Raw genomic sequence first — 27,546 nt, forward strand, 5'->3', positions numbered from 1 at the left:
CTAAGCACAACTCCAACACCATCATTAAGTTTGCTGACGACACAACAGTGATCACAACTGATCACCAACAACGATGAGACAGCCTATTGGAAGGAGGTCAGAGACACTGCCAGGACAACAACCTATCCCTCAATGTCAGCAAGACAAAGGAGCTGATTGTGGACTACAGGAAAAGGAAGGCCGAACAGGCCCCCATTAACATCGACGGGGCTGTAGTGGTGCGGGTTGAGAGTTTGAAGTTCCTTGGTATCCACATCACCAACAAACTATCATGGTCCAAACACACCAAGACAGTTGTGAAGAGGGCACGACAACAGCTTTTCCCCCTCAGGAGATTGAAAAGATTTGGCATGGGTCCCCAGATCCTCAAAAAGTTCTACATCTGCACCATCGAGAGCATCCTGAACGGTTGCATCACCGCCTGGTATGGCAACTGCTCGGCATCCGACCGTAAGGTGCTACAGAGGGTAGTGCGTAGGGCCCTTTACATCACTGGAGCCAAGCTTCCTGACATCCAGGACCTATATACTAGGCGGTGTAGGAGGAAGGCCCAAAAAATTGTCAGAGACTCCAGTCACCCAAGTCATTGACTGTTTTCTCTTTCGCAAGTGGGACAGGAGCGCCAAGTCTAGTTCCAAAAGGCTCCATATCAGCTTCTACCCCCAAGCCATAAGACTGCTGAACAATTAAACAATTAATCAAATGCCCCCCATTTGTTTTTACACTGCTGCTACTCGCAATTTATTATCTATGCATAGTCACTTTACCCCAGTCTACATGTACAAATTACCTCAACTAACCTGTAACCCAACACATTGAATCGGTACCAGTACCCCCTGTTTATAGCCTTGTTATTATATTGTTACTTTTTATTTCATTTTTTACCTCAGTTTAGTAATTATTTTCATAACTATATTTCTTGAACTTTATTGTTGGTTAAGGGCATGTAAGTAAGAATTTCACGGTAAGGTCTACTACACCTGTATTTGGCGTATGTGACAAATCAGATTTGATTTGATTTGATGTTTTTAATGTGTATCTGAGCTATTGCAGTTCAAGCAGGCAGTACTTCGGCCGGCATGACGTAGCATTGTGATAAAGTCGCTCTCAGCACACCGTTCTGCAGGTTGAACATGGTGAGATTGTAGACTCCTGAATATATAGTGCAATTTGTTTAGACAATTTTACAGCTAACTAGCTACTTCACATGCTGATATTGACTTTGGTATTATTGTGTGTACTTACGTTTGCTAGCTAGCCAGCCAGCCCATGGAGAGAGCATTGCATTGTGGGTTTTGTAGTTGGCTTGCGCTGCAACAGATTTTCACATGTTCCTACCAAACTCATTATAACGACAAAATGAAAAATTTGTTCACCAAAAATATTGTTCACACATATTAGTGTTATTTATCACTGTAAATTATAAGAATTGTTGGTTTTGGGTGGATTTCTCCTTTCAGACATATGTATCCATTGAAAAGCTCTTAGTCTCTCCCTTAATCCCCCAATGCTTTTGAGAGTAGGCTAACTAAGTTACTCACACAACAATGCTCACTTCCTGGTTGAAAGAGAAATCAACAACTTACCCAACTGTTCCTTGTGCCTCATTGCAGTCTGACACCCCCTCCCTAGACATAATTGAATTTAGCAACTTTACTCAGTTCCGCCTAATTTGGTAATGTGTTTTCGTGGGAACTTGGCGTCTGAGGAGAATGCTGCAGATCCAACTCTCACGAAAGCATGGAGTGGAGGGCACAAGGCCCATCGCCTCGGCTAATTCTCCAGTAATGAAAAGCACGTCTTCAGTCTGATGCTGTTCAAAATAAAACCCCACACCACACTAATGGCAGACATTTGTGCCAGACTGAGACTGGGCCCCGCAGCTTGGATAACACAGAGGCTTGTCCTCCAACATTTTCCCATGGTGATAAGGACTTGGCCAGATGTTTTGCAATACACCCAAAGCACCAGCCATTGAATGAAGTGTGGTAGAGGGGGCTTTAATTGTACCAAGTATGGATGTCATTGCTGCCATGCTCTAGGGAAAAAAAGGTGCTATCTAGAACCTAAAAGAATAACCTTTTTTGGTATGAGAGAAACCACCTTATTCTCTTTTATGTCGTGAGCTGAAAAGGATTAAAGGCCACTGTTTGAAGGAAGTGGGAGAGACCTTTGATGTCTGAGAACAACATATAATCTGAAATGATCAAGCCCATGATTTAAATCAATATACAGTGCCTTGCGAAAGTATTCGGCCCCCTTGAACTTTGCGACCTTTTTTAACAAATCAAAAACTGAAAAATTGGGCGTGCAAAATTATTCAGCCCCTTTAAGTTAATACTTTGTAGCGCCACCTTTTGCTGCGATTACAGCTGTAAGTCGCTTGGGGTATGTCTCTATCAGTTTTGCACATCGAGAGACTGACATTTTTTCCCATTCCTCCTTGCAAAACAGCTCGAGCTCAGTGAGGTTGGATGGAGAGCATTTGTGAACAGCAGTTTTCAGTTCTTTCCACAGATTCTCGATTGGATTCAGGTCTGGACTTTGACTTGGCCATTCTAACACCTGGATATGTTTATTTTTGAACCATTCCATTGTAGATTTTGCTTTATGTTTTGGATCATTGTCTTGTTGGAAGACAAATCTCTGTCCCAGTCTCAGGTCTTTTGCAGACGATCAGGTTTTCTTCCAGAATGGTCCTGTATTTGGCTCCATCCATCTTCCCATCAATTTTAACCATATTCCCTGTCCCTGCTGAAGAAAAGCAGGCCCAAACCATGATGCTGCCACCACCATGTTTGACAGTGGGGATGGTGTGTTCAGCTGTGTTGCTTTTACGCCAAACATAACGTTTTGCATTGTTGCCAAAAAGTTCAATTTTGGTTTCATCTGACCAGAGCATCTTCTTCCACATGTTTGGTGTGTCTCCCAGGTGGCTTGTGGCAAACTTTAAACAACACTTTTTATGGATATCTTTAAGAAATGGCTTTCTTCTTGCCACACTTCCATAAAGGCCAGATTTGTGCAATATACGACTGATTGTTGTCCTATGGACAGAGTCTCCCACCTCAGCTGTAGATCTCTGCAGTTCATCCAGAGTGATCATGGGCCTCTTGGCTGCATCTCTGATCAGTCTTCTCCTTGTATGAGCTGAAAGTTTAGAGGGAAGGCCAGGTCTTGGTAGATTTGCAGTGGTCTGATATTCCTTCTATTTCAATATTATTGCTTGCACAGTGCTCCTTGGGATGTTTAAAGCTTGGGAAATCTTTTTGTATCCAAATCCGGCTTTAAACTTCTTCACAACAGTATCTCGGACCTGCCTGGTGTGTTCCTTGTTCTTCATGATGCTCTCTGCGCTTTTGACGGACCTCTGAGACTATCACAGTGCAGGTGCATTTATACGGAGACTTGATTACACACAGGTGGATTGTATTTATCATCATTAGTCATTTAGGTCAACATTGGATCATTCAGAGATCCTCACTGAACTTCTGGAGAGAGTTTGCTGCACTGAAAGTAAAGGGGCTGAATAATTTTGCACGCCCAATTTTTCAGTTTTTGATTTGTTAAAAAAGTTTGAAATATCCAATAAATGTCGTTCCACTTCATGATTGTGTCCCACTTGTTGTTGATTCTTCACAAAAAAATACAGTTTTATATCTTTGTTTGAAGCCTGAAATGTGGCAAAAGGTCGCAAAGTTCAAGGGGGCCGAATACTTTCGCAAGGCACTGTAGGTGCATTCACACTGCACCTTATTCCAGTCTCCTTAGCCCTGGGCTAAGGGAGATTTTAGCCGGGGCTAAGCGAGTGTTCACACTTGCACATTCGAAAGTGGGATAGCACCAATCTTAGCCCAGGGCTATCTGGCCCTGCTCCGGAGCAGGATTAGCGCAGACTTTTCGGGGTTAGCCCCAGAAACATGGTGCCAAAATAGCCATTCTTCCATTTGAGGACAAAAAACGAAATACTTTCAACCATGCAAAAACATTGGTTGCGATCTCTAACAAAAATGGTTGCTATGCTAACGTCTTCTCACACCAACTAAAGCTAGCGGTGAAAGACTCCCAAAAGACACTTAAATGCCTGCTTGTGCATGCATGTTCAAGAGGTCAACCGGTTATTCGGAACGGCCAATTAATTAGGGCTGATTTCAAGTTTTCAATACAAACGGAAATCGGTATTTTTGATTTTGCTGATTTTTTGTATTTTTTATTATACTTTTTTTATACCTTTATTTAACTATGAAAATTCAGTTAACTTGTTATGGCTGCAATCCCCCTATTGGGATAAGTGTCATCAACAACCGCTGAATAGCATAGCGCTACATTCAATAAATATTACTACAAATAGTTATATTCATGAAATCACAAGTGCAATATAGGAAAACACAGCTTAGCCTTTTGTTAATCCACCTGTCGTGTCAGATTTGGAAATTATGCTTTACAGCGAAAGCAATCCAAGCGTTTGTGTAAGTTTATCGATTGCACGACAAAACATTAAGTACGCTTAGCATCAGGAGGCTTTGTCACGAAAATCAGAAAAGCAATCAAATTAATCGTTTACCTTTGATGATCGTCAGATGTTTTCACTCACGAGACTCCCAGTTACACAACAAATGTTCCTTTTGTTCCATAAAGATTATTTATATATCAAAAATACCTCAGTTTGTTTGTCGCGTTATGTTCAGAAATCCACAGGAAAGAGCGGTCACGACAACGCAGACACAAATTCCAAATAGTTTCCATAATGTCCACAGAAACATGTCAAACGTTTTTTAGAAACAATCCTCAGGTTGTTTTTAAAATATATAATCGATAATATATCAACCGCAAATGTCTTTCACAGTAGGAGAGGGAAAAGCAATAGCTGTCCAAATTCTGTTGCGCGAGCAAAACTCATGTGACCACTTGACGCAATGTTATCGTTCTGGCTCATTTTTCAAAATAAAAGCCTGAAAATATGTCTGAAGACTGTTGACACCTTGAGGAAGCGATAGGACAATTAATCTGGTTCATATCCCTTTAAATGCAGCAAAGGGAGGCTATGGAACATGGAGTTTTCAAAATAGAAGCCACTTCCTGTTTTGTTTTTCCTCTGGGTTTCGCCTGCAATATCAGTTCTGTTATACTCACAGACAATATTTTGACAGTTTTGGAAACTTTAGAGTGTTTTCTATCCAATACTAATAATAATATGCATATATTAGCAACTGAGACTGAGGTGCTGGCTGTTTACAATGGGCACCTTTTCATCCAAGCTACTCAATACTGCCCCTGCAGCCATAAAAAGTTAAGAACACATTCTTATTTTCAATGACTGCCTACGAACGGTGGGTTAACTGCCTTGTTCAGAGGCAGAACAACAGATTTTCACCTTGTCCGCTCGGGGGATTCAATCTTGCAACCTTACAGTTAACTAGTCCAACGGTCTAACCACCCGCTTCTCATTGCACTCCACGAGGAGCCTGCCTGTTATGCGAATGCAGTAGAAGCTAAGGTAAGTTGCTAGCTAGCATTAAACTTATCTTATAAAAAACAATCAATCAATCATAATCACTAGTTATAACTACACATGGTTGATGATATTACTAGTTTATCTAGCGTGTCATGCGTTGCATATAATCGATGCAACGCTGTGGAATGATTTAACAAAAGCGCATTTGCGAAAAAAGCACAATCATTGGACGACTGTACCTAACCATAAACACCAATGCCTTTCTTAAAATAAATACACAGAAGTATATATTTTTAAACCTGCATATTTAGCTAAAAGAAATCCAGGTTAGCAGGCAATATTAACCAGGTGAAATTGTGTAATTTCTCTTGCGTTCATTGCACACAGAGTCAGGGTATATGCAACAGTTTGGGCCTCCTGGCTCATTGCAAACTAATTTGCCTGAATTTTACTTAATTATGACATAACATGGAAGGTTGTACAATGTAACAAGAATATTTAGACTTAGGGATGCCACCCGTTAGATGAAATAATAAACATTTTGTTTTCGAAATGATAGTTTCCGGATTCGACCATATTAATGACCAAAGGCTCGTATTTCTGTGTGTTATTATGTTATAATTAAGTCTATGATTTGATAGAGCAGTCTGACTGAGCAATGGTAGGCAGCAGCAGGTTCGTAAGCATTCATTCAAACAGCACTTTTGTGCGTTTTGCCAGCAGCTCTTTGCAAGCACAGCGCTGTTTGACTTCAAGCCTATCAGCCTAATGGCTGGTATAACCGATGTGAAATGGCTAGCTAGTTAGTGGGGTGCGCGCTAATAGCGTTTAATAACGTCACTCGCTCTGAGACTTGGAGTAGTTATTCCCCTTGCTCTACAAGGGCCGTGGCTTTTGTGGAGCGATGGGTAACTGCTTTGAGTGTGGCTGTTGTCGATGTGTTCCTGGTTCGAGCCCAGGTAGGGGCGAGGAGAGGGACGGAAGCTATACTGTTCCAGTGGCTATAAGAACATCCAATAGTCAAAGGTACATGAAATACAAATGGTATAGAGAGAAATAGTGTAACGGCTCTCTTCCTGGGAAGGAGAGGACCAAAGCGCAGCGTGGTAAGTGTCCATGGTTATTTAATGGCAGAAACTCAACATGAACACACTACAAAACAATAAATGTGGCAAAACCCGAAACAGTCCTATCTGGTGCAGAGAACACAAAGACAGGCAACAATCACCCACAAATCCCAACACAAAACAAGCTACCTAAATATGGTTCCCAATCAGAGACAATGACTAACACCTGCCTCTGATTGAGAACTATATCAGGCCAAACATAGAAATAGACAAACTAGACACACAACATAGAATGCCCACCCAGCTCACGTCCTGACCAACACTAAAACAAGAAAAACACACAAGAACTATGGTCAGAACGTGAATATTGAAGTCTCATGTTAAAAGGAACCACCAACTTTCATATATTCTCATGTTCCGAGCAAGGAACTCAAACGTTAGCTTTTTTACATGGCACATATTGCACTTTTACTTCTCCAATACTTTGTTTTTGCATTATTTAAATCAAATTGAACATGTTTCATTATTTATTTGAGGCTAAATTGATTTTTATTGATGTATTATATTAAGTTAAAATAAGTGTTCATTCAGTATTGTTGTAATTGTCATTATTACAAATACATTTTTAGGAATCGGACGATTAATTGGTTTCAGTTTTTTTTGGTCCTCCAATAATCGGTATCGGTGGTCTACAAGAGCACAGACACGAGACAACAGACACACCGGTCTCTACATTGCAGATTAGATGAAGGCACTCATCAATGACCTTGGACCACAGAAGGTATTTTCACTGCTGACAGACAATGCTTTGAACATGAAGGTTGCTTGGTCTAAAGTGGAGGAGTCCTACCCTCCCATCACACCCATTGGCTGTGCTGCTCATGCATTGAATCGGCTCCTCAAGGACATCATGGCATTGAAAACAACTGATACACTCTACAAGAGAGCCAAGGAAATGGTTAGGTATGTGAAGGGTCATCAAATAATAGCAGCAATCTACCTCACCAAGCAAAGTGAGAAGAATAAGAGCAACACCCGTTGGGGTGGTGTTGTCATCATGTTTGACAGTCTCCTGGAGGGGAAGGAGTCTCTCCAAGAAATGACCATATCACAGTCTGCCGATATGGACAGCCCCATCAAGAGGATCCTCCTGGATGATGTATTTTGGGAGAGAGTGGTAAGCAGCCTGAAACTCCTGAAACCTATAGCAGTAGCCATTGCACGGTACTGCCCTGCTCACTTCACTGTTGCTCCAAGCAGAGGAAACTGCAGTTCCGATATACATCAAAAAGCGTGAGGACTTCTGCCTTAAGCCCATACACGCCGCAGGGTACATGTTGGACCCCAAGTATGCTGGCATGAGCATCCTGTCTGGTCAACAAGGTCTATGGTGTCATTGTTACCGTGTCTCGCCACCTTGGCCTGGATGGGGGCAAGGTTCTTGGCAGTCTGGCCAAGTACACTTCAAAACAAGAGCTTTGAGATGGAGATGCAATATAGCAGTAGTGCCAACATATCTCATCAGCCACATGGTGGAAGGAACTCTGTATCTGAGGCTCTTTCCCCTGTTGCCTCCATCATCCTCCAAATCCCGCCAACATCAGCCGCCTCAGAGCAACAGGCTGACCAATACAAGGGTTGAAAAATTGGGCCTCCGGGCAAATTTGAGGCTTTTTGAGCCATCCTCAACAAGGTTGGAAAGAGACAGTGAAGATGAGGCCTCAGAGTCTGATGTTCAAGAGGGGACATTGAGGAGGTCCAGGGAGAAGACATGGGAACCTGAGAGGAAGACAACCAAAGCTTTTGTTTCTAGACATGGCCTCTGCTCCTTTTAACACATATGTACCTAGAACGGAAAGGAATTTCTGTGGGTTGATAAACGCCGAGAACCATGAGAGAGGCCTATTTTGTGAGGGGATTTTTTAGGTCTTTATTTAGAATAAGGTTAGTGATGGGATTTCTGCCAATCCCAACAATAAACAATTTGCTATAGACCATTTGATGTCTAGTGTAGTGTCTATGTTTGAGAGTGTTTGAGAGGCTAATCAACGTAAAGGAAGGAAATCTTGGTTCTAGCCATTCACAGCCTTTTGTGTGTTAAGAGCTGACGATTGACATGTCTTCTGTCCCAGCCGACTTTGACTTCCCTGCTGTGCCTCTGTAATGATTTGGGCTCACCATGAGAGTTATGTTTCAAAAGCTCTTTTATGTTTTGATTTTGTGTTTTAAGTACTTTGTCTGTATGTCTTTGAGGGTGTGGTTGTGTGATGTGAACGCTGCTGCTAAGCAACACACAAAGCGATTGTGTGTGTGTTTGTGTGTGTGTGCAAGTTAAATTTGTCAGTATAGTATGGGAAGCCCTTCTTGCCTTGTCATCTCTCACTTCACCATCTGGTTTGTGTAGAGTTTGACTGAGGCGTTAATCATTGGGCCCTGAGGCTCGCTGCAGTCTGACAACAGCTGGAGACATGGACCTTGTTGATGTCCCACCAATCCCGAGCAACAGCCAGCCAAGCTCCGGCACCCTCTCTCTCTGAGGACAGATGTGTGTTAGGTCGAGACTCTACACTCCCAGCTTACCTAACAAAACAGCTGGAAGGGTTACACATGTGTGTCATGACTCCCAAGCCCAGAAACCTCACACAGATCCCGACAAACACAGGTTTAAGTGTTCCCCAACGCATCAGAGATATACAGATTTCATTTGGCAGTGGACTCCTATAAATGCATCTCTTGTTATAGGCCCATAAGTGCGGTCTGTGCTGTCTGTAATAGGCTGTGTGTTTATTATAATGTTGGCCTGTTTTCCCAGCAGCTTAACTCATGTCCTGCAGTGCGGCTCCTTTTCACCAAGAAATCACACTGATAAGGCCCAACCTTACTCCTTCATTGTCATCGTCTCTCGGGCGCTCTCCCCAACTAACAAGCTATCTATTTAGAGCAAGCAGAGAACAATATAGCTGTATGGTTACTTGCAAGGCAACCTCTAATGGAAGCCAGTGCTTAAGCTAATGAATGTGCAGATCTGCATTTTAGCAACAGCATCACGTATTTTTATTTAAAGGTTAATTTGTTATGTGAACACACAATGAGTGATTGAACCTTCCCCCGTCCACCGACTCATATGTGATGTGGGTGACATTTAAGTTTTATTGGGTCCTTCCTCTCGATGCCAAGAGCAGTAGCATTTCTGGTATATTTCTGACATGGTGGCTTTTATCTCCTTCTCAGTTAAGTGCAGAGAAGTCTGTCATAGCTTATTATGGACTCTGGGTTTGGCTTGTAGTCCTGGAGCAGGGTTTGTGGAATATTCAAACCAACATCTGAGATGGAAAACTTAGCCTGCTGATATGTTTTCAGCCAAGACCCGCTGTCATTTATTTATTTGTATTTTTTATTTAACGTTTATTTAACTAGGCAAGTCAGTTAAGAACAACTTATTATTTACAATGACGGCCTACTCTGGCCAAACCCTAACCCGGACGATGTGGGGCCAATTGTGCGCCGCCCTATGGGAATCTAACCAGGATCTGTAGTGACGCCTCCAGCACTGAGATGCAGTACCGCTGCGCCACTCGGGAGCCCAAATTAACCATAATGAACCGTGAACAACTTCAATTAAACTAAACATCTCATGTTCAGTGGAATAGTGCTTCTAGGAAATTCCAGATTTACTGACTCGTTGCAGGTAAAATCTGGATATTGTGCTCTATGTCTAGAGCTGTAGCTCTAGACATAGACATAGATATGTGTACTTGTCATATGCTCCTATTTTAGTAATTTGGGCCAGCTGGATATAGAAATGAGACTGGGTGGCACTCTAGTTCCTTGGCGGTTTGACTTAAGTCAATTTACTCAGCACCAACCCCATTATTCTTCCTTTGTTAAAGGCCCATATGTCTCCTTTAACTCTGTCACGTACTGAAATGCTTTTACATGCTGCTTTTACTCTGTTAATGTAGAACAAAAGGGGTATGTCTAGACTCGTTTTTAGACTCTTGTTCAAGAACATCCAGTTGTATAATTATCTCACATTCACACTTATGACTGGGGACTAGGCATGGCTACCTTTTTAATAAATTATAGCCTAGTTATTAGAAAGGATCATTCGGAGACAGCCTCATTTCATTTGCCTATGGTACGTTTTAAAGCAGAATCCTTTCTGTTCATTATGCCGGGTCAATGTATCTGGATGGAGAAACAAAAGTGGAGCAAAGGCTTTTGTTAGTCAGGAGGATATGGTCTTCTAACAAACTCGGATCATTCCCTAAGCTGTGAGCTCTCTAAAGCTTATCTAATGCAATGCAAGCCACTCTTGTGGGCAAGGGACGTGTTACCAGCAGCCATTTGCTGCACTCATATTGATCTGCCCCTGGGCTCCAGGCTGCAGGAATGGAGATTCCTTAAACTACAGGCCATGCTCTAATGACTTACTCTCTCTGATTCCTCTCCACGCCGTTCCACTTCACCTGTCGGTATCTCAAATTGAAAGGTTCTCCGTAGAGAGCTGGGCCTGCTTGGAGAAGTGAGGAGCAGACATGTCAGCAGCCGTGGGGTTAGTGGCGTTAGTGTGTGTGAATGGGCCTTTGACCGAGACTCTGATCCCAGGAACAGGAGTACATACAGGGGTATGGCTTAAGGCTGGGAGGAGGTGAGAGGGCTGTCCCTGATAGGCAGTTTAACATCATACCGGGTCAGGGGCTTTTTTACAAACTTTTTGGGGAGGAGGAGTGATACACTGGGAGATGGGAGGAGGAGTGATACACTGGGAGATGGGAGGAGGAGTGATACACTGGGAGATGGAAGGAGGAGTGATACACTGGGAGATGGGAGGAGGAGTGATACACTGGGAGATGGGAGGAGGAGTGATACACTGGGAGATGGGAGGAGGAGTGATAGACTGGGAGATGGGAGGAGGAAGGGGAGCTCTGAGGTGGAACTGATATGAATTCACTCTTTGTTTCCTAACAGCCTGTTGTGCTCTGGCCAATCGCATATGTGTGTGTGTTTTAGGAAGAGGTTTGAGCTAGCGTGCCATATCTTTTCCTCCAGGAGACGATTCCTGAAGTGCTCAGGTTTTTTTCCCCCCGACTTTACAGGATGGGAGAGCGTGAGAATATAGGGAGGGCTAATACGGAGGAGGAGGGTTCATTCAGAGAGGAGACGACAAAGAGGGGGAGAGCATAAATGATATGAGTTTGGCCAGGTAGTAAGAAGAGGGATCTGTGTAGCTGTCCTCTAGCCAGTGGAGTGTTGATTGGATAAGGTGTGCATGCAAATATCCAGTGGTCAGTGTGTGAGTGGTTAGTAGACAAAACTGTGTGGTAGTCAGATATGCACTTCTGCAATTCTCTTGGACATCAGCTGTACTTCTCTACTTTACATAGTAAGTATTTTGCTAAATTCTACTACCCATTTACTTTGAATGATCATAAAGTCCTAATTGAATGCGCAAACTGGTCGGAACCATCAGACTGTGAATTCACAGATGCAAACACTGTTCTTATAGGATCCTTTTGTTATGTGTGCCAGTTATCTGACTGCAGACAGACAGTCACTCAGTTGTGTATGTTCATTGACAGTTAGGATTTGAAATATTGTCAGGCATGCATGATGCCAGTCCACGCCGTGCTCATTGTAGTTGATGATGCTTGACTACACCGGTTATTTGCTCGCATGAGGGAACTGTGCCAACACTGCCAAGAAGGAGGCATGTATTGTCCATTTGAGGGCAGACGGTTTGAAAGCTCTGTTTTTACTTAATACCATAAATATGAGCCGAGATCAATTCGGCACAGGATGAAAACCATTTAATTTCAGGTTTTTGCCTCTCAATGAACTTAGTGCAAATGACTCTATTAGGAGGCTATTTACTCATAGTAGTCGTTTGACCTTTACACACTAGGGTTTGAGGCAGGGAAAGGAAGCGTTCCTCGGGGACGTTAACAGGCATTGATTCATTAGAGGCTACATGACTGGAATCTGGATCTCCATTGTTGTGCTATTTGTGTGCCGGGTGTGATAACAGTCACCTCCCAGATCTGTTACTGGCTCCATTCAACAGTTTGAAAGGACTGGGAGGGGTGCTGGATCTTCCTCTCATCCACTCTCAGATCAGTCACCCCCAGCTTACATTCCTCTGCTCTGTGTCCACCTGATAACTGTCTGTGTGTGTGGATCCCCTATCCGTCTGTCCCGTTGTCTGTCAGAAAGGCTAACCAGCACTGCCCCCACCACCCCTGAAGGGAGAGCTGATTGGGTTTATAGTTCCACACCTGTGTGGCAGTGGACTGTGGCCTGGGGTGCAGGGATGGAGTGATGCGTGCAGGGGGGGGGGGGGGGGGGGGGAGTGATGCGTGCAGGGTCAAAAGTGGAGTGGACAATTGAGTGTTGATCTGCAACAAATTGTAATACTTTATATAGGCTACATGCATAAAGTTTCAAAACAATGAATAACAAAAAGGAATTGCCTATAACTTTAAATTAAAGTCTGCTTCATATTCAACTTACTTCTAAGATGTATTCTGAGTCATTGGCCTAATTATGTAGCTGGAGTGTGACATAGCCAAATGTATTATTAGACTCACCAGAAATAAGACAAGGACGCCTTTCCTCCTCAGCCCAGACAGAGTTCTTTCAGTCAACTGGTTGACAGCCAGCACTGTAATGTTCACTTAATTCATGTGCCAATGTCTCGCAAGAAGATGGTAATACCAGACTGAGACTGTCACTCGCACTTCGAGTTGTTCTGTTGGTCACCAGATTGGCCAAAGCCGGAGGTCATGTGTGACAGATGTGGTGGGGGGGGTAGGTTATGGGTTTGGAGGGCAGTGGGGTCAGGCAAGCCTCTCTCATGTGATGGGTGTCTCAGGCTCCAAAGAGAAGGCCTCTCAAGGGCGAGATCCTCCCCAGGCCAGTCCCCACCCTGCTCAACCTCAACTGGAATCCATCTGGAATTCACTGTCTGGAAGACTAGAGGCTAAAGCCACGCAGGCGGCCTGCTGTTGTTGGACACAGCTCTGTTCCTCTGTCTCCTGCCAGCAGTGCCTGAACAGGAACATAAAGGGGGAGAACTAGTGTGCTGTATCTCTGCAGCCATTCAGAGGGAGCCAGAACACCACAAGAGTCTCCTTGAGGTTTCTTCATCCACTGCCGAAGCAGCACTTGTGGTTGTAATGTAATGTCGCAGCAATTCTCCTCCTCCTGTCTCAGACTCACAGACACAGACTCTTCAGTTGCTGTTTTTTTTTTGACCGTTTTATATGAAACCCTGCACTAATAAAAGCCCAATTGAATGGGCCTGGTACCTCACTGTATCAAGTTACTCAGACTGGCACAATGTATACAAAGCCTGTTTTGTATTGTAATAATACCCCTCAGAGCCATTAAGACTGATTTGGGGGGCCTGGGCCTGAATGCGCCCGGGCCTGGGCCTGAATGGGCCTGGTAATGGGGCAACGGGAGTGCAGAGCTGACAAGACAAAAGCACCTCTTCCCCCTCCTCCTCCTCTCTCTTCCCCCCTCAGCCCCATCTCTCGATCTACAGTAGCTGGCTCTGGCTGCCCCTGTGCCTAGGCCCTGTGTGTGTAATCACTCCAGAAGACTCTAAGGGCTGATGCTCTGATTAAGTACGGCTGGGGTTATAACCAGACGATCGATGGGCTTGACTGGAATATATTGTGGTGCCAGAGGTGTCATTAAACTTGTGTGGAATGGTTGTTGTGTGGGTTGCTTGTGTGTGTCTCGACTACCTTGCTCTGCTCCATCCAGGCAGGAGTTGACCCCCAAGAGCTCTGCTCCGTGCCATGTTGATGTTATTTGTGACGAGTGCCAGGTTTAAACCAAATACGTGGGTTTTATTCTACACATAAGTCAGAGTTCGCTAAACATGCTGATAAATCCTCTGCTCAGTAGTCTGACTAGTCTCTCCTCCCTCACATCCCTCCCCACCTCATCCCTGACTCATCCCTGACTCCCCACCAATGCTTAGGTCAATACCTCTGCAGCCATTCCATTTTCAGCAATGGCTGGTCTCCTGATGGGTCCATTTCAGGGTGTTTGTGGCGGGTAGGAATGAGATTTGACAGGTGTGAATGTCCCTTCTCTCCTCCCATAGGAGTGACCCATGCCCCCTGCAGGTTGCTGGCTGCTGAAGCATCTGCTTTGTCCCGTTTCTACGCTCACGCTGCTCACTGACACTGTGATGATGCGATCGTTAATGGTATCCAATGCCGGGTTGAATGACCTGCTATTCGATTTCAAGACATGCTATTCTAACATTTATGCAACATTTGAATTAACTTGACTTCCCACTCTACTAACAGCCTAATGTGGTGGTTTTTCTGTTTCTTCACCACCTCTCATTGTTGTTGAACCAAATAATCACTACTAAAACTTTCCTGAAGGACACAGACTCAATTCCTTCCATGCACCTGAACAGTATTTATTTACTGTGCTGGGTTTCTCGTGACTAACTGAGTCTGTTATTGAAAATGACATATCCATTTGATTTGCTAGGGATGAACAGATGGACCACACTGGCGGAGGAATTTCACACCAAATATGAATTTAGCACCTTGTTGTTTTTGCGTCTGCGGCTGTCCTCAGTGTTCTCACACATCTCTTGCTCAGATGGAACCTTGGCAGTAGGATGAGTCTTTTTTCTTAGGAGGCTGGAACATGGCAAGACTCCCTTTTCTGTCTGACTCTGAATCAGTCTGGTACCTAGGCTGAGGAAATCGGATCCTGTATCAGCTGTTTCCATGTTTCCTACGTGACCGACTTGAGGAACACTCGATCCATGCTCTTTGGAATGGTCTTTCAATGTTCCTATACGTGATATTGCATCACCTCAGTGGATGAGCTCAGTTGAGGGTTAGAGTACGCCGCTGTGGCTCCCTCAGTCATTTCTACCTCGCTTTGTGCTTTTCCTCTTCAATTTCCTTCAGATAAAAATCAAGCTTTGCTCTCATGAGAAAATAATAAATATGACTAAAGAGGGGTATTTGTGTAGAAAGGACAATGTGCAGGAAGCAAGGCGTGAAATGGAGAATGGCACTTCTTGTCATCGTTGGGGGGGGGGTAGAGGTCCGTCAGTAAAGATTGACATGTCAGGCACAGGAGGATTGTGAGAGGAAACGATCTTGGAGATTGAGGGTGTACACTCTGGTGTTCTGTTACGCATGGGATGGAGCTGGGTCGAGCTCTGTCTGCGCGTGTGTGTGTGTGTGTGTGTGTGTGTGTGTGTGTGTGTGTGTGTGTGTGAGAGAGAGAGATGGGGCAGACGTTTGAGGAACTGTGACACCAGAATCAGTAAATTATGTAAGCCTAGATCTGTTTAGGCATCTTTGAAGCAGGATCATCAGATCAGGGTGTACTTTCCTTCTGTCTACTGGAGCGGAACTAAAGCTAAAGCCACCTCGCTCATATTTTGTTGGAAGACCAGGAAATATTATTTTGCTCTTGGAACCATTGACCCTCATCTGGACAACGTCTCATTATGCTCACTATGCCTTTTACTCCAATTTGAATTGATGACGTTGCTGCCTGGAGTCAGGGCCGTTATCAATCGGCGTAATGTAATCTTGCCTAAAATGTCGTAATGTCTCCTTTCTGAGCTTAGCAGAAAATGAGACAGAATTAGTATTCGGTCTGAGTTGATCTGCCAATTTTACTGTTCGTTGTGTGTGAGGTCTTGGTCCCCTCAAAGGAGGAAGTGGTAGAAACGGGCTAATTAGCAACGATTCAGGTGAACAATGGGTGGAAATGAGAGTGAGGTGCTCCGTGTTAGGAGCGTCTTGACTTGGCATGGTGTAATCAGCCCTGGATCGGATAGTTTAATGACAGAGCAGAGAGAAGTGGAGGGCCGGCTCCCAGACACCACCTGCTGCTGCTGCCTTGCAGGCAGGAAAGAGAGAAAGCTCCTCCGGAATGTCTCTCTCTTTCTTTCCCTTTGTCAACTACCACTTTTGTCATGCCCACCCTCCTTCCCTCCGCCTTAAGAAAACAGAGAGGGAATGATAGTGCCAAATGGGTGCATTTGCCACGTTGCCACATCGGGCTGACTCATCTCTCTGTTGTTCAAGCTGCCCTGAAGCTGAGCAGTCAAGTTGGTGTATCAATCCCTTTGTGTCTGGTTGTGGCTTTCTAACAGTCCCTGTCTCTGCGTGTTGGAGTCCTGCTCTTTGTCTTGTGAGAAAGACTCTCCGCGGCAGCAGCAATCAAGCAATTTCAGTGCCTGAGGCGTCTGACAACCAGGTGCGTTAGCCTGAGAGTGACCTATCCAGTCTTAGCTCTCAGCCTTCATGCTTTCCAAAGTGAGTCAATCAGTTTTTCTGTTTTCATCAATGCCTGTTTCTCTCTCCTCTGTTCTGTTCTTTCAGATCCAGAATGCTGAAACCAGAATGGATCCTCCAGGTCATCTGAGACAGTGTCAGTGTGTCCTCCCTGCTCTCCCTCCTTTGTGGTCCTCTCGTCCCCGAGCCTCGTACCACGGGGAACCGTCTGCCTCCTCCTGTCCTGGCAGCAGCCCCCCTGTAACGGCGTAGAGGTGGATTAGCGACCCTGTAAATATGCCTGGATGGAGGTCTCAGTGCCGTCTCGTCCTGCTGAACTCCCTGACCTGCGGCCTGGAGATCTGCGTGGCAGCTGGGATCACATACGTGCCCCCCCTGCTGCTGGAGGCTGGGGTAGAGGAGCAATACATGACCATGGTGCTAGGTAAACCGGGAGGGGGGGGGGGGGGGGGGGGGGGGGGGTTCTTCATCTACAGGGGTCCTGTCCTGAAGGGTGTAGAGGGACAGGGCTGTGCCTCACCAGCCCGTTGGATACTGTATCTAAAGCAACCTGCTGTCTCTTTGGTGCTGGCCTGATAGTACAGTGCCTCATTTACAAGAAAACTTACACACGGTCCCCCTGATGGAACAGACTCATTTTAGATCCCCATAGTTGAGTTTCTAATCTGGTTCTGGACTGTGGCTTTGGATTTGTTTTACATTAACAAGTGCAGAGAAAATCTAAAGATGTGGAGCAGAGGCCTACTCTTCCTGATAGATACAAAGATGGGTTACTGTTGTTGTTATTAGACCTCATTGCTTGCAAATCAGTGACATGCTGTTGTGTTTGACCTAACCTTAATGCTACATTAGAAGTTCAGTTTTTTGTTAAAGACACCGTGTATATATATATAGCCACCGCGCGGCAGGGCATTTTTTGTGTAGGCGATGTGAGTAGCTGCATTATCCTGTCGCGCGCAAATGGCTATCACATGGTTTGCTGTAAAGGCATTTCTTCTCTTTCTCTCAGATTACATTGTGATCAAACGGATGGAGATTGCCACTCCGAAAACGTGCATGTGGCAATTACAGCTCCAATAGACAGATAGAGTAAAATGATGTGTGTTCACATACACTCCACTATTCCTCTCTTTAAACAGCTGCATGCGAATGGGAGAAAAATAGCATTTGTGTCATCCCCCACAGCCCGTAAACCTCATCTGGAAATGGCACAAAATAAATGCTTTGCTCCCCCCCCTTAGTTTTGTCTAATGGAACGGCAGAGTGTTTAGTAATGGAGATGGATATTGTGTCCTGGGGTCTTAAGGCTAATTTCCCCAGGAGTAGTGTCAGATTCTCAGATGCAGGCCATCTACTTGATCTAATGGCCACTTCTGGATTAATACTGCCAGTTGCCACTCTTTAATTGTTTAATCGACTCTTCCCTGTCTGTCAAGAGGAAGCAAGCTTTCTGGATAGGGGCCCAGGGGCATGTCTTATGTTAGAAATTCACACGGTAGAGTTTGTACTGTATATGACTTGGAAAGCACATGGTGTTGTGTGTATACTGCATATGAGTTAGAGATAGGCTTGGGCGGTATACTGTATATACCGTATAACTGGGTATTTGGAAATAGCCACGGGATGGTTTTTCAATACCTTTTATAATAGGGCTGGGCGATATGGCCAAATTTCATATCACGGTATGAAAAATGATGGTATTTTATGTTTTTTTTAATAATAAAAGTTATACATTTGCTTTCTGAGTAGTGCGTGACCCTAGGGTGGCAACACATACATTATAAGTGATTTTAATGGGTCTTTCTCCATTCTGATTGGAGCAAAGTTAAAACAGCATCGCTGTCATCAACATTATTGCATGTGCTGCCTTAACAATGCAGACTAAACACAAATGTCTCGTAGTTGAGGAACAACAAATGCGCTCCTTGAGTGACAGGGGGCGGGAAAAAGTACAGTGCATTCGGAAAGTATTCAGACCCCTTGATTTCGTCCACATTTTGTTGAGTTTCAGCCTTGTTCTAAAATTGATTAAATTGTTTTTTCCCGCATATGTCGTTGGTCACTAGTTCACAGTAGAGCCTTGAACTTAAATGTTTTTTTTTCATCAAAATGCATTTTTTGGCAGAAATGCCTTCTGGAACATGTGAACTTTCATGTGCCTTAATAACAAATGTGTATGCCATCTGTAAATACGAATAGAATTGTTAAATTACGAGCCTAGTTGGTTTAGCCACAGAAAAAGTCAGAAACCTTCCCGCTAGCCATGATTGGCTGAGATAATGAGTGTGCTGGACATGCTGAGAGATGAGTTCGGATTGGTCTGGCATATAGCACGCTTCTGTCTATTTGAGCTGGTCAGTATGTATTGGTAATCCTGTTTAACGCGTCTTTAAAAAATATATATATTACGTTGTAGATCTGCTTAAGTGTTGCTCTCCACTTTCTGGAGGACCGAGTTTTGAAATCAGTGGAATTTGAGTATGATAGCAAAGGAGATGGAGAAAACACTTGTCTCTGGATTACATCTCAAACTAAGGGCAACCATGGCATCCGTGACACAGAGAAGCGTCCATTCCAAGTATACGGGTAAGATAGTCTAGCTAGCTACATTTTCAGATATTACATGTTTCTAATTTTGACAGAAAGTAGTTTATTTCAAGTTAACATGTACTGTTAGCTAGCTAGCTAACGTTAGCTGGCTGGCTTGCTTGCTAATGTTATGTGTATGATATTTTTATTCGTATTTCAGAGCCATTGCGTTGCTAGTTATAGCCTAATGTTAACTAGCTATTCATGCAGGGTAGTAACGTCATGAGTTGGGATTATGATTCATTGTTTAGCTAGCTAGCTTTTGTCTGAGTGTGCCAGAGCGCAGAATAAGTGACGAATTTACGAACGCTCAACACCCTTTGAATATGTCCGGTGTCAGTAAACGTTGGCAAAAAAAACACATTGTTGCCAGCATCACAGTTACAGTCACCAATACTCTGGATAACATAAAGAGTCTTGGTGGTTCCAAACTTCTTCCATTTAAAAATGATGGAGGCCACTGTGTTCTTGGGGACCTTCAATGCTGCAGAAATGTTTTTGTACTCTTCCCCAGATCTGTGCCTCGACGCAATCCTGTCTCAGAGCTTTACGGACAATTCCTTCCACCTCATGGCTTGGTTTTTGCTCTGACACGCACTGTCAACTGTGAGACCCTACATAGACAGGCGTGTGCCTTTCCAAATCATGTCCAATCAATTGAATTTACCACAGGTGGACTCCAATCAAGTTGTAGAAACATCTCAAACATGATCAATGGAAACAGGATGCAACTGAGCTCAATTTTGAGTCTCATAGCAAAGGGTCTGAATACTTATGTAAATAAGGTATTTCTGTTATTTTTTCTATACATGTTGGAAAAATGAAAAAAAATTGTTTTTGCATTGTCATAATGGGGTATTGTGTTTACATTGATAAGGGAAAAATATATTTGATCAATTTTAGAATAAGGCTGTAACGTAACAAAATGTGGAAAAGGGATACTTTTTTTACACTGTACGTGTAAAAAGCAGCATGGAGAGAGGGAGAGCAGAGAGAGATGACTCAAGTAGCGAAGTAAACTATAAAAATTGACGTTATACACAGTGTATCACATTTAACAAACCAAACATTCAAATACTGTTTTAGAAGGTAAAGTAAAAACGAAAACCGGTCCATGCATCAATACCGTTATATTGTAAAACACAGTATATCGCCCAACTCTACATTTTAATATTTTTAAGTAAATACCTGCAGTCAATTTGTGCAATACGTTAGGAGATTAAGCAGATTGCATTCTTCATTTCACCTGTCACATTATTTTACATTGTGTTTGTTTATAAATAGCACAACGGGAGAAAGTAGCCAGAAGTTGTATTGACAGGGTTTGTATTTTATATTGAATAAAAACAGTGTTTTTTTGCTTCAATAGAGTGATCAGGAACGTGTTAGTATAGTTTTCCTTCACAGAAAATACATTAAGTGTGACACATTCGGCAGAAAAAAGTGCAACGCTAATTGGCTGGCAGCCACAGAAGTAAATGAGCTAACAATTAAAAAGCAAGGGCTTTCATGGCTATCATATTTCTAATGTTTATCATAAAAAGTGTTTTGCTTAAAGTTAATCTTGCATTTGACCAGGTGTCTGGCAACACTGAGAAAAGTACCGGAGAAAAATAGCTACACATCAGTCAGAGCGCTGTCTGCTGATAGAATGCCAGTTCAGGTTCTCATCTCAGTGGAGAAGTGCAACTGAAGCATGAAATTAGTCTAATGCCGAGCAGAAATTACAATAACTAGCATTTTACATCTGCGTTTACAAAACCCAGCAAGATCATTTTTATGCGTTTTATATTTTTTTCCTGCGTGAAAAACGTAGAATTCTGCATGAACGCGACCCCTAAATTGAATTTGCTAATTCATCTAAGTACGTGGCTGAATTAACAAGGTGACGGGGCATCATATTGTGTTAGTTTTCTGGATGAGTTATTTGTACAGCTGCCACTATCTTGAATTGCTTACGTTTTTCCTCCTCTCAGCCTGTCTGCTCCTCCCCAATCTTCTCAGAGCAGGCAGGCCCATTGCGACTCCAGACAGACACAACTTGTAGCCTACACATGCAGCTCCAGAGCCAGACAAGCATGCGTCCAAACTTTGTTAATTTGCACAATGTCTCTCGTTCACATTCGCATGTAAATGTCCAAACTCACCAAAAATGACATTTGGTAGCTCCTACCTATATAGAGTATTTATAAATGTATGAGCTGGATTGCCTGTCTTTACAATTAGTTTATTTTTGTTTGCTCTCGTTAGCATACTTAGCTAGCAGCCACCATTGAAATGTGCTATTACTTGTGCTCATTTTGTTAGCGTTCTGTTAATAGATGCCCAATTGGCTTTTTTTCTCATTTTTTGGGGCGACCCCTTGTCTGCTAAGCCGGTAATACCGTATATCCAAGTATGAGAGAAGGACAATATGACGATAAGAAAATCTGGATACCGCCCAACCCTAGTTAGAGAGCACATTATGTTTGTAATGGGAATATTTAAGATGAATACAGTGTATATCCAGTTAAGAGTTATCAATGCAACGCTCTGTTTGTGCAAGGTTGTTGGTCGCCAGACTTGTTGTGAATTTTTCTCATATCAGTTGATAGTGTTTGATGTCAGACAGGGCCGAGGACACACTGATGATTTGTATTGGTGACAATCACTGTGTGATTCTGTAGCAATTGACAAAGTCACTGCCTGGTATTGTATGTGGTGTGGTGAGGTAAGGATAGCTTATATTAAGCAGTGTAAGGTTGTGTGTGAGTGAGAGTTCAAGCTGTACACACTGGATTGTTGTGATGGGCCTCCACAGCTCCTGTGGCAGCCAGGCAAATATGTGACTGAGGGTTGGACTGTAGTGATCCATTCTGTCTATCCGTCCGCCTGTCTATCTGACGCACAGTGTGCCCCTTCCTCTCTACTCAACATAACGGTGTCTTTTTTTACCTCAAGAAATGTAAGACATTTTTTCCTGAGAACGACTACATTTATTTTATTTAGTTGTGTAACAGTTTCAACAATATGTTGTTGTCAGATATCCATCAAGGTAGATTATCCCATACTTATACCATGCACTGTTGGAACACTCGTTTCTGATTGGCATTCTAGAGCATGCATTATTTAAGTGATAATGCCAGCGAAGCCGGTGTTTGAAAGATATATTGGCAAGGATGTTGTTAGCAAACCGTGCTAATATATCCTCCAAACAGCGGCTTGAAGGGCATTATCACTTTTATGTAAAGGGTTACCAACATATTCAAAAAATGATTTACATATTCTCATTAAAAACATTATTTTGATTATTTTATTCATACTATTTCATCCTTCCACAAGATATAGTCCTGACGCAAATCTAGAGTTCCTACCCAAGCCGGCTGATTGTTCATTCTATCGGTTCGGTTGCCAGAGACACGACCCAGTCGTTCGTTTTAAATGTTCCATTGCCATACTGGCTGACAACATTCTTATCCCTTGCTTCCTAGCTAGCCAACTACAGCTAACTTATTATTATTTATTTTTTTCACCTTTATTTAACCAGGTAGGCAAGTTGAGAACAAGTTCTCATTTACAATTGCGACCTGGCCAAGATAAAGCAAAGCAGTTCGACACATACAACGACACAGAGTTACACATGGAGTAAAACAAACATACAGTCAATAATACAGTAGAAACAAGTCTATATACGATGTGAGCAAATTAGGTGAGATAAGGCAAAAAAAAAGGCCATGGTGGCAAAGTAAAAACAATATAGCAAGTAAAACACTGGAATGGTAGATTTGCAGTGGAAGAATGTGGAAAGTAGAAATAAAAATAATGGGGTGCAAAGGAGCAAAATAAATAAATACATAAAATAAATACAGTAGGGAAAGAGGTAGTTGTTTGGGCTAAATTATAGATGGGCTATGTGTACAGGTGCAGTAATCTGTGAGCTGCTCTGACAGCTGGTGCTTAAAGCTAGTGAGGGAGATAAGTGTTTCCAGTTTCAGAGATTTTTGTAGTTTGTTCCAGGCAGCAGAGAACTGGAAGGAGAGGCGGCCAAAGAAAGAATGGGTTTTGGGGGTGACCAGAGAGATATACCTGCTGGAGCGTGTGCTACAGGTGGGTGATGCTATGGTGACCAGCGAGCTGAGATAAGGGGGGACTTTACCTAGCAGGGTCTTGTAGATGACATGGAGCCAGTGGGTTTGATGAGGAGAATGAAGCGAGGGCCAGCCAACGAGAGCGTACAGGTCGCAATGGTGGGTAGTATATGGGGCTTTGGTGACAAAACGGATGGCACTGTAATAGACTGCATCCAATTTGTTGAGTAGGGTATTGGAGGCTATTTTGTAAATGACATTGCCGAAGTCGAGGATTGGTAGGATGGTCAGTTTTACAAGGGTATGTTTGGCAGCATGAGTGAAGGATGCTTTGTTGCGAAATAGGAAGCCAATTCTAGATTTAACTTTGGATTGGAGATGTTTGATGTGGGTCTGGAAGGAGAGTTTACAGTCTAACCAGACACCTAGGTATTTATAGTTGTCCACGTATTCTAAGTCAGAGCCGTCCAGAGTAGTGATGTTGGACAGGCGGGCAGGTGCAGGCAGCGATCGGTTGAAGAGCATGCATTTAGTTAGACTTTTATTTAAGAGCAATTGGAGGCCACGGAAGGAGAGTTGTATGGCATTGAAGCTTGCCTGGAGGTTAGATAATACAGTGTCCAAAGAAGGGCCAGAAGTATACAGAATGGTGTCATCTGCGTAGAGGTGGATCAGAGACTCACCAGCAACTTACAGTCACGTCAAACAGTGAGCCAGAATAACAACAAAGTAGCTGCATTTGTTTAAGCTGTTTTCTAGTGCTATTTATTTGGATACATCCATAACAATGAGCGAATGATGCACGATTTTGCCTGGCATAGAACATGTTCTCTCTCGTCAGGACATTGTTCAGAGGAGCTAGCCAACAACACCGCTAACACAATCACTTCAAACTGAAGCTGGAAAGACTGCAAACTAGCTGCACTTCGTTTCTTTTTTACCAGTTTTCCATAGATTTTTCTTTGTATATATCCATAAAAATAATGCTAATTCACGATTTGGACAGGCTAAGAAAAGCTGCCTCCCGACATGTTAATTTCCATGTGACCGTTGGAGATCGAATTTGAATATTGAAACAAGGTTGCAAATGTTGGAGAGACAGATAGCAAGGTTTATACAAATCTCCCCTGTTGAAAACTAAATGTTAGCCTAAAAGAAATGTGAGATATAATCTTGATGCTTTGTGGAGATTAAGTTTATAAATTGCCTGGTTAGGCTGATGAGACAGTGGTTTGTGCAGTCAGATGGAACAGAGTAAATTTTAACTCATAGATTTAGCTGGTGGTTAACTTGTGGAATAGACACCATCTGGAGTGCAGTTTTAACCAATCAGCATTCAAGATTAGACCCACCCGTTGTATAATTCCCTATAACGCACCATATAGTTTCATCTTACATGTTCTATGTTTGAGCTGCTTTTGAAATAAAAAAAATCTAATTGAAAACATTGGCATTATTTAATTTGATTTTCACAATAGCAAGCTAGGACTGATGGTTTGGTTAGCTAAACAAGCAAGTCTGTTTGTTTGGTTACAAAGGCAGCTACTGTACAGTTGAAGTTGGAAGTTTAAATATAATTAGGTTGGAGTCATTAAAACTCGTTTTTCAACCACTCCACACATTTCTTGTTAACAAACTATAGTTCTGTCAAGTTGGTTAGGACATGTACTTTGTGCATGACACAAGTAATTTTTCCATCAATTGTTTACAGGCAGATTATTTCACTTAAAATTCACTGTATCACAATTCCAGTGGGTCAGAAGTTTACAAGAAAATTCCAGAAAATGATGTCATGGCTTTAGAAGCTTCTGAAAGGCTAATTGACATAATTTGAGTCAATTGGAGGTGTACCTGTGGATGTATTTCAAGGCCCATCTTCAAACTCAGTCCCGCTTTTCTTGACATCATGGGGAAATCAGCCCAGACCTCAGGAAAAAAAATGGTAGAACTCCACAAGTCTAGTTCATCCTTGGGAGCAATTTCCAAACGCCTGAAGGTACCACGTTCATCTGTACAAACAATAGTACGCAAGTATAAACACCATGGGACCATGCAGCCGTCATACCGCACTGACCTAAGACAAGGAATTTTTACTAGGATTAAATGTCAGGAATTGTGAAAAACTGAGTTTAAATGTATTTGGCTAAGGTGTATGTAAACTTCCGACTTCAAATGTAGCTATCTAGTAAACTTGCTAGCTACTTCAATGGAGGTTGAGCACATACCTTCTTGCAAATGAACACATTTCTAGCGTCAAATGTGTTCAATTATAGCCTTGGTATAAAAGGGATAATCAACTCTGGGAAATAATGCAACTCCGTGGAAGGTTAGTTCCACTCGGCTAGCACATCATGGAACACACCTTCCACGTCGTTCATTATTTTCCATAGATCGTTGATTATCCCTTACATAAAAGGTCATTGTCTGGGAATGGAAAAATGGAATGTACCTATTCATACAGTACTCCAGTCTACACACATATTTGATCAGAATGACCCTCATGGCATCCCTCATGTGGATCCAATTAATGTCATATTTTTCATCTCTATGGAATTTTAAACCATGTTTTCAAAACAAGCCTCCTATGCATGCTCCTATTGTGAAACCAGAGGCATACATCTGGCCATTGTGGGGAATGTAAGTTGAATGTAAGTTGGGTTGCTCCACAAGCATCCTTTGTCATGGGGTGTTTTAATTAGCCCAATCCAGCAGTGGGGAAGAGAGGGAGGCTTATGGTGGGTTAGCTTGGGGCACAGAACCATCTGTAGGCAGCCTTCACTAGCACTCAGAGAGATGGATGGAACAGTGATGGGGCCAGTGGGCCACAGACCCCCGGAGATCCTGCCTCCAAGCCCTATCAGCATGGGGAAGGTAGTAAACTGGAAGATACCAGACAACATCAGATGCAGCCAGGACATTTGTTGGATTAGAGTTCACAGGGAAATGTTGTGGAAAAACTCAAATCCAATAACTATTATGTTGGCTTATACGCAATTGTTCTTGAAGGGAATTTCAATCAGTGTTTACCTATTTAACTATTTAATGTGTTTGTGACTATTGCTTTGATACTGATAACTAAACTAACTGGTTTTACACACCAACCTAGAAACCCTTTGACTTTGTAACTGACAACCAATGAATCAACATCACTGATGCCCTCCTCTCTCTCTCTCTCTCTTTCTCCTCCCCCAGGTATCGGCCCAGTGTTAGGTCTCATCTTCATCCCTGTGATTGGCTCAGCCAGTGACCACTGCAACAGCAGCTATGGCCGCCGTCGGCCCTTCATCTGGCTGCTGTCCCTGGGTGTCCTCCTAGCCCTCCTCATCATCCCCCATGCCGACCTGCTGGCTGCCTACTTCACCTGGGGCGGACGCACCCTAGAAGTGGCCTTCCTCATCCTCGGTGTGGGCCTGCTTGACTTCTGTGGCCAGGTGTGCTTCACGCCTCTAGAGGCGCTCCTCTCGGACCTGTACCGCGACGAGGAGGACTGCAACCAGGCCTTCGCCATGTTCTCCTTTATGGTTAGCCTCGGGGGCTGTGTGGGCTACCTGCTGCCTGCGCTGGACTGGAGCCGGGGCCTGCTGTCCGTCTACCTGGGCGGCCAGGCAGAGTGCCTCTTCTTCATGCTCATCCTCATCTTCGTGATCAGCGTGCTGATCACCATGAAGGTGTCGGAGGAGCCACCGTGTGCTGGTGTGGCGGCCCTGGAGCCAGCTCCTCTCCTGGAGGCGGGCCGCTGCGGCATTCCACGCTCCTGCTGCTACCTGCTCAAATGCAAATTGCGGCTGCTCAAGTCGGGGCCGCTGCTGTGCCTGCTGAGGACGTTCTGGTCCATGACGCCAGCCATCTACCGCAGCTACTGCCACGTGCCCCAGGTAATGAGGCAGCTGTGCGTGGCCCAGCTCTGCAGCTGGATGGCCGTCATGTCCTTTATGCTCTTCTACACAGACTTTGTGGGGGAGGGGCTGTACGAGGGCGTGCCCAGTGCCGCTCCCGGAACCGCCTCCAGGCAGCGCTACGACGACGGTGAGTTGTCTTTCTTCTCTGTGGATATACTGTGTGATCTATCACTT

At 43.6% G+C, this 27,546-nt stretch overlaps 1 protein-coding gene across 2 annotated transcripts in view; it reads left to right on the forward strand.

Annotated features, from left to right (window-relative positions):
* LOC110523455 (solute carrier family 45 member 3) overlaps positions 1–27,546 on the forward strand; it is a 41,431-nt gene that overhangs the window by 5,507 nt on the left and 8,378 nt on the right. Inside the window, exons 1-3 of one of the 2 annotated variants that reach the window (XM_021602160.2) lie at positions 16,618–16,779; positions 16,905–17,241; positions 26,666–27,499. In XM_021602160.2, the coding sequence (XP_021457835.2) occupies positions 17,094–17,241; positions 26,666–27,499 (982 nt within the window). In that variant the 5' untranslated portion in view covers positions 16,618–16,779; positions 16,905–17,093. Of the gene's footprint in view, positions 1–16,617; positions 16,780–16,904; positions 17,242–26,665; positions 27,500–27,546 lie in introns of those variants that run through there. The other variant, XM_021602153.2, reaches the window with a different exon arrangement.

The sequence above is a fragment of the Oncorhynchus mykiss genome, chromosome 1 (genome assembly GCF_013265735.2).
Source record: "Oncorhynchus mykiss isolate Arlee chromosome 1, USDA_OmykA_1.1, whole genome shotgun sequence".
NCBI lineage: Eukaryota > Metazoa > Chordata > Actinopteri > Salmoniformes > Salmonidae > Oncorhynchus > Oncorhynchus mykiss.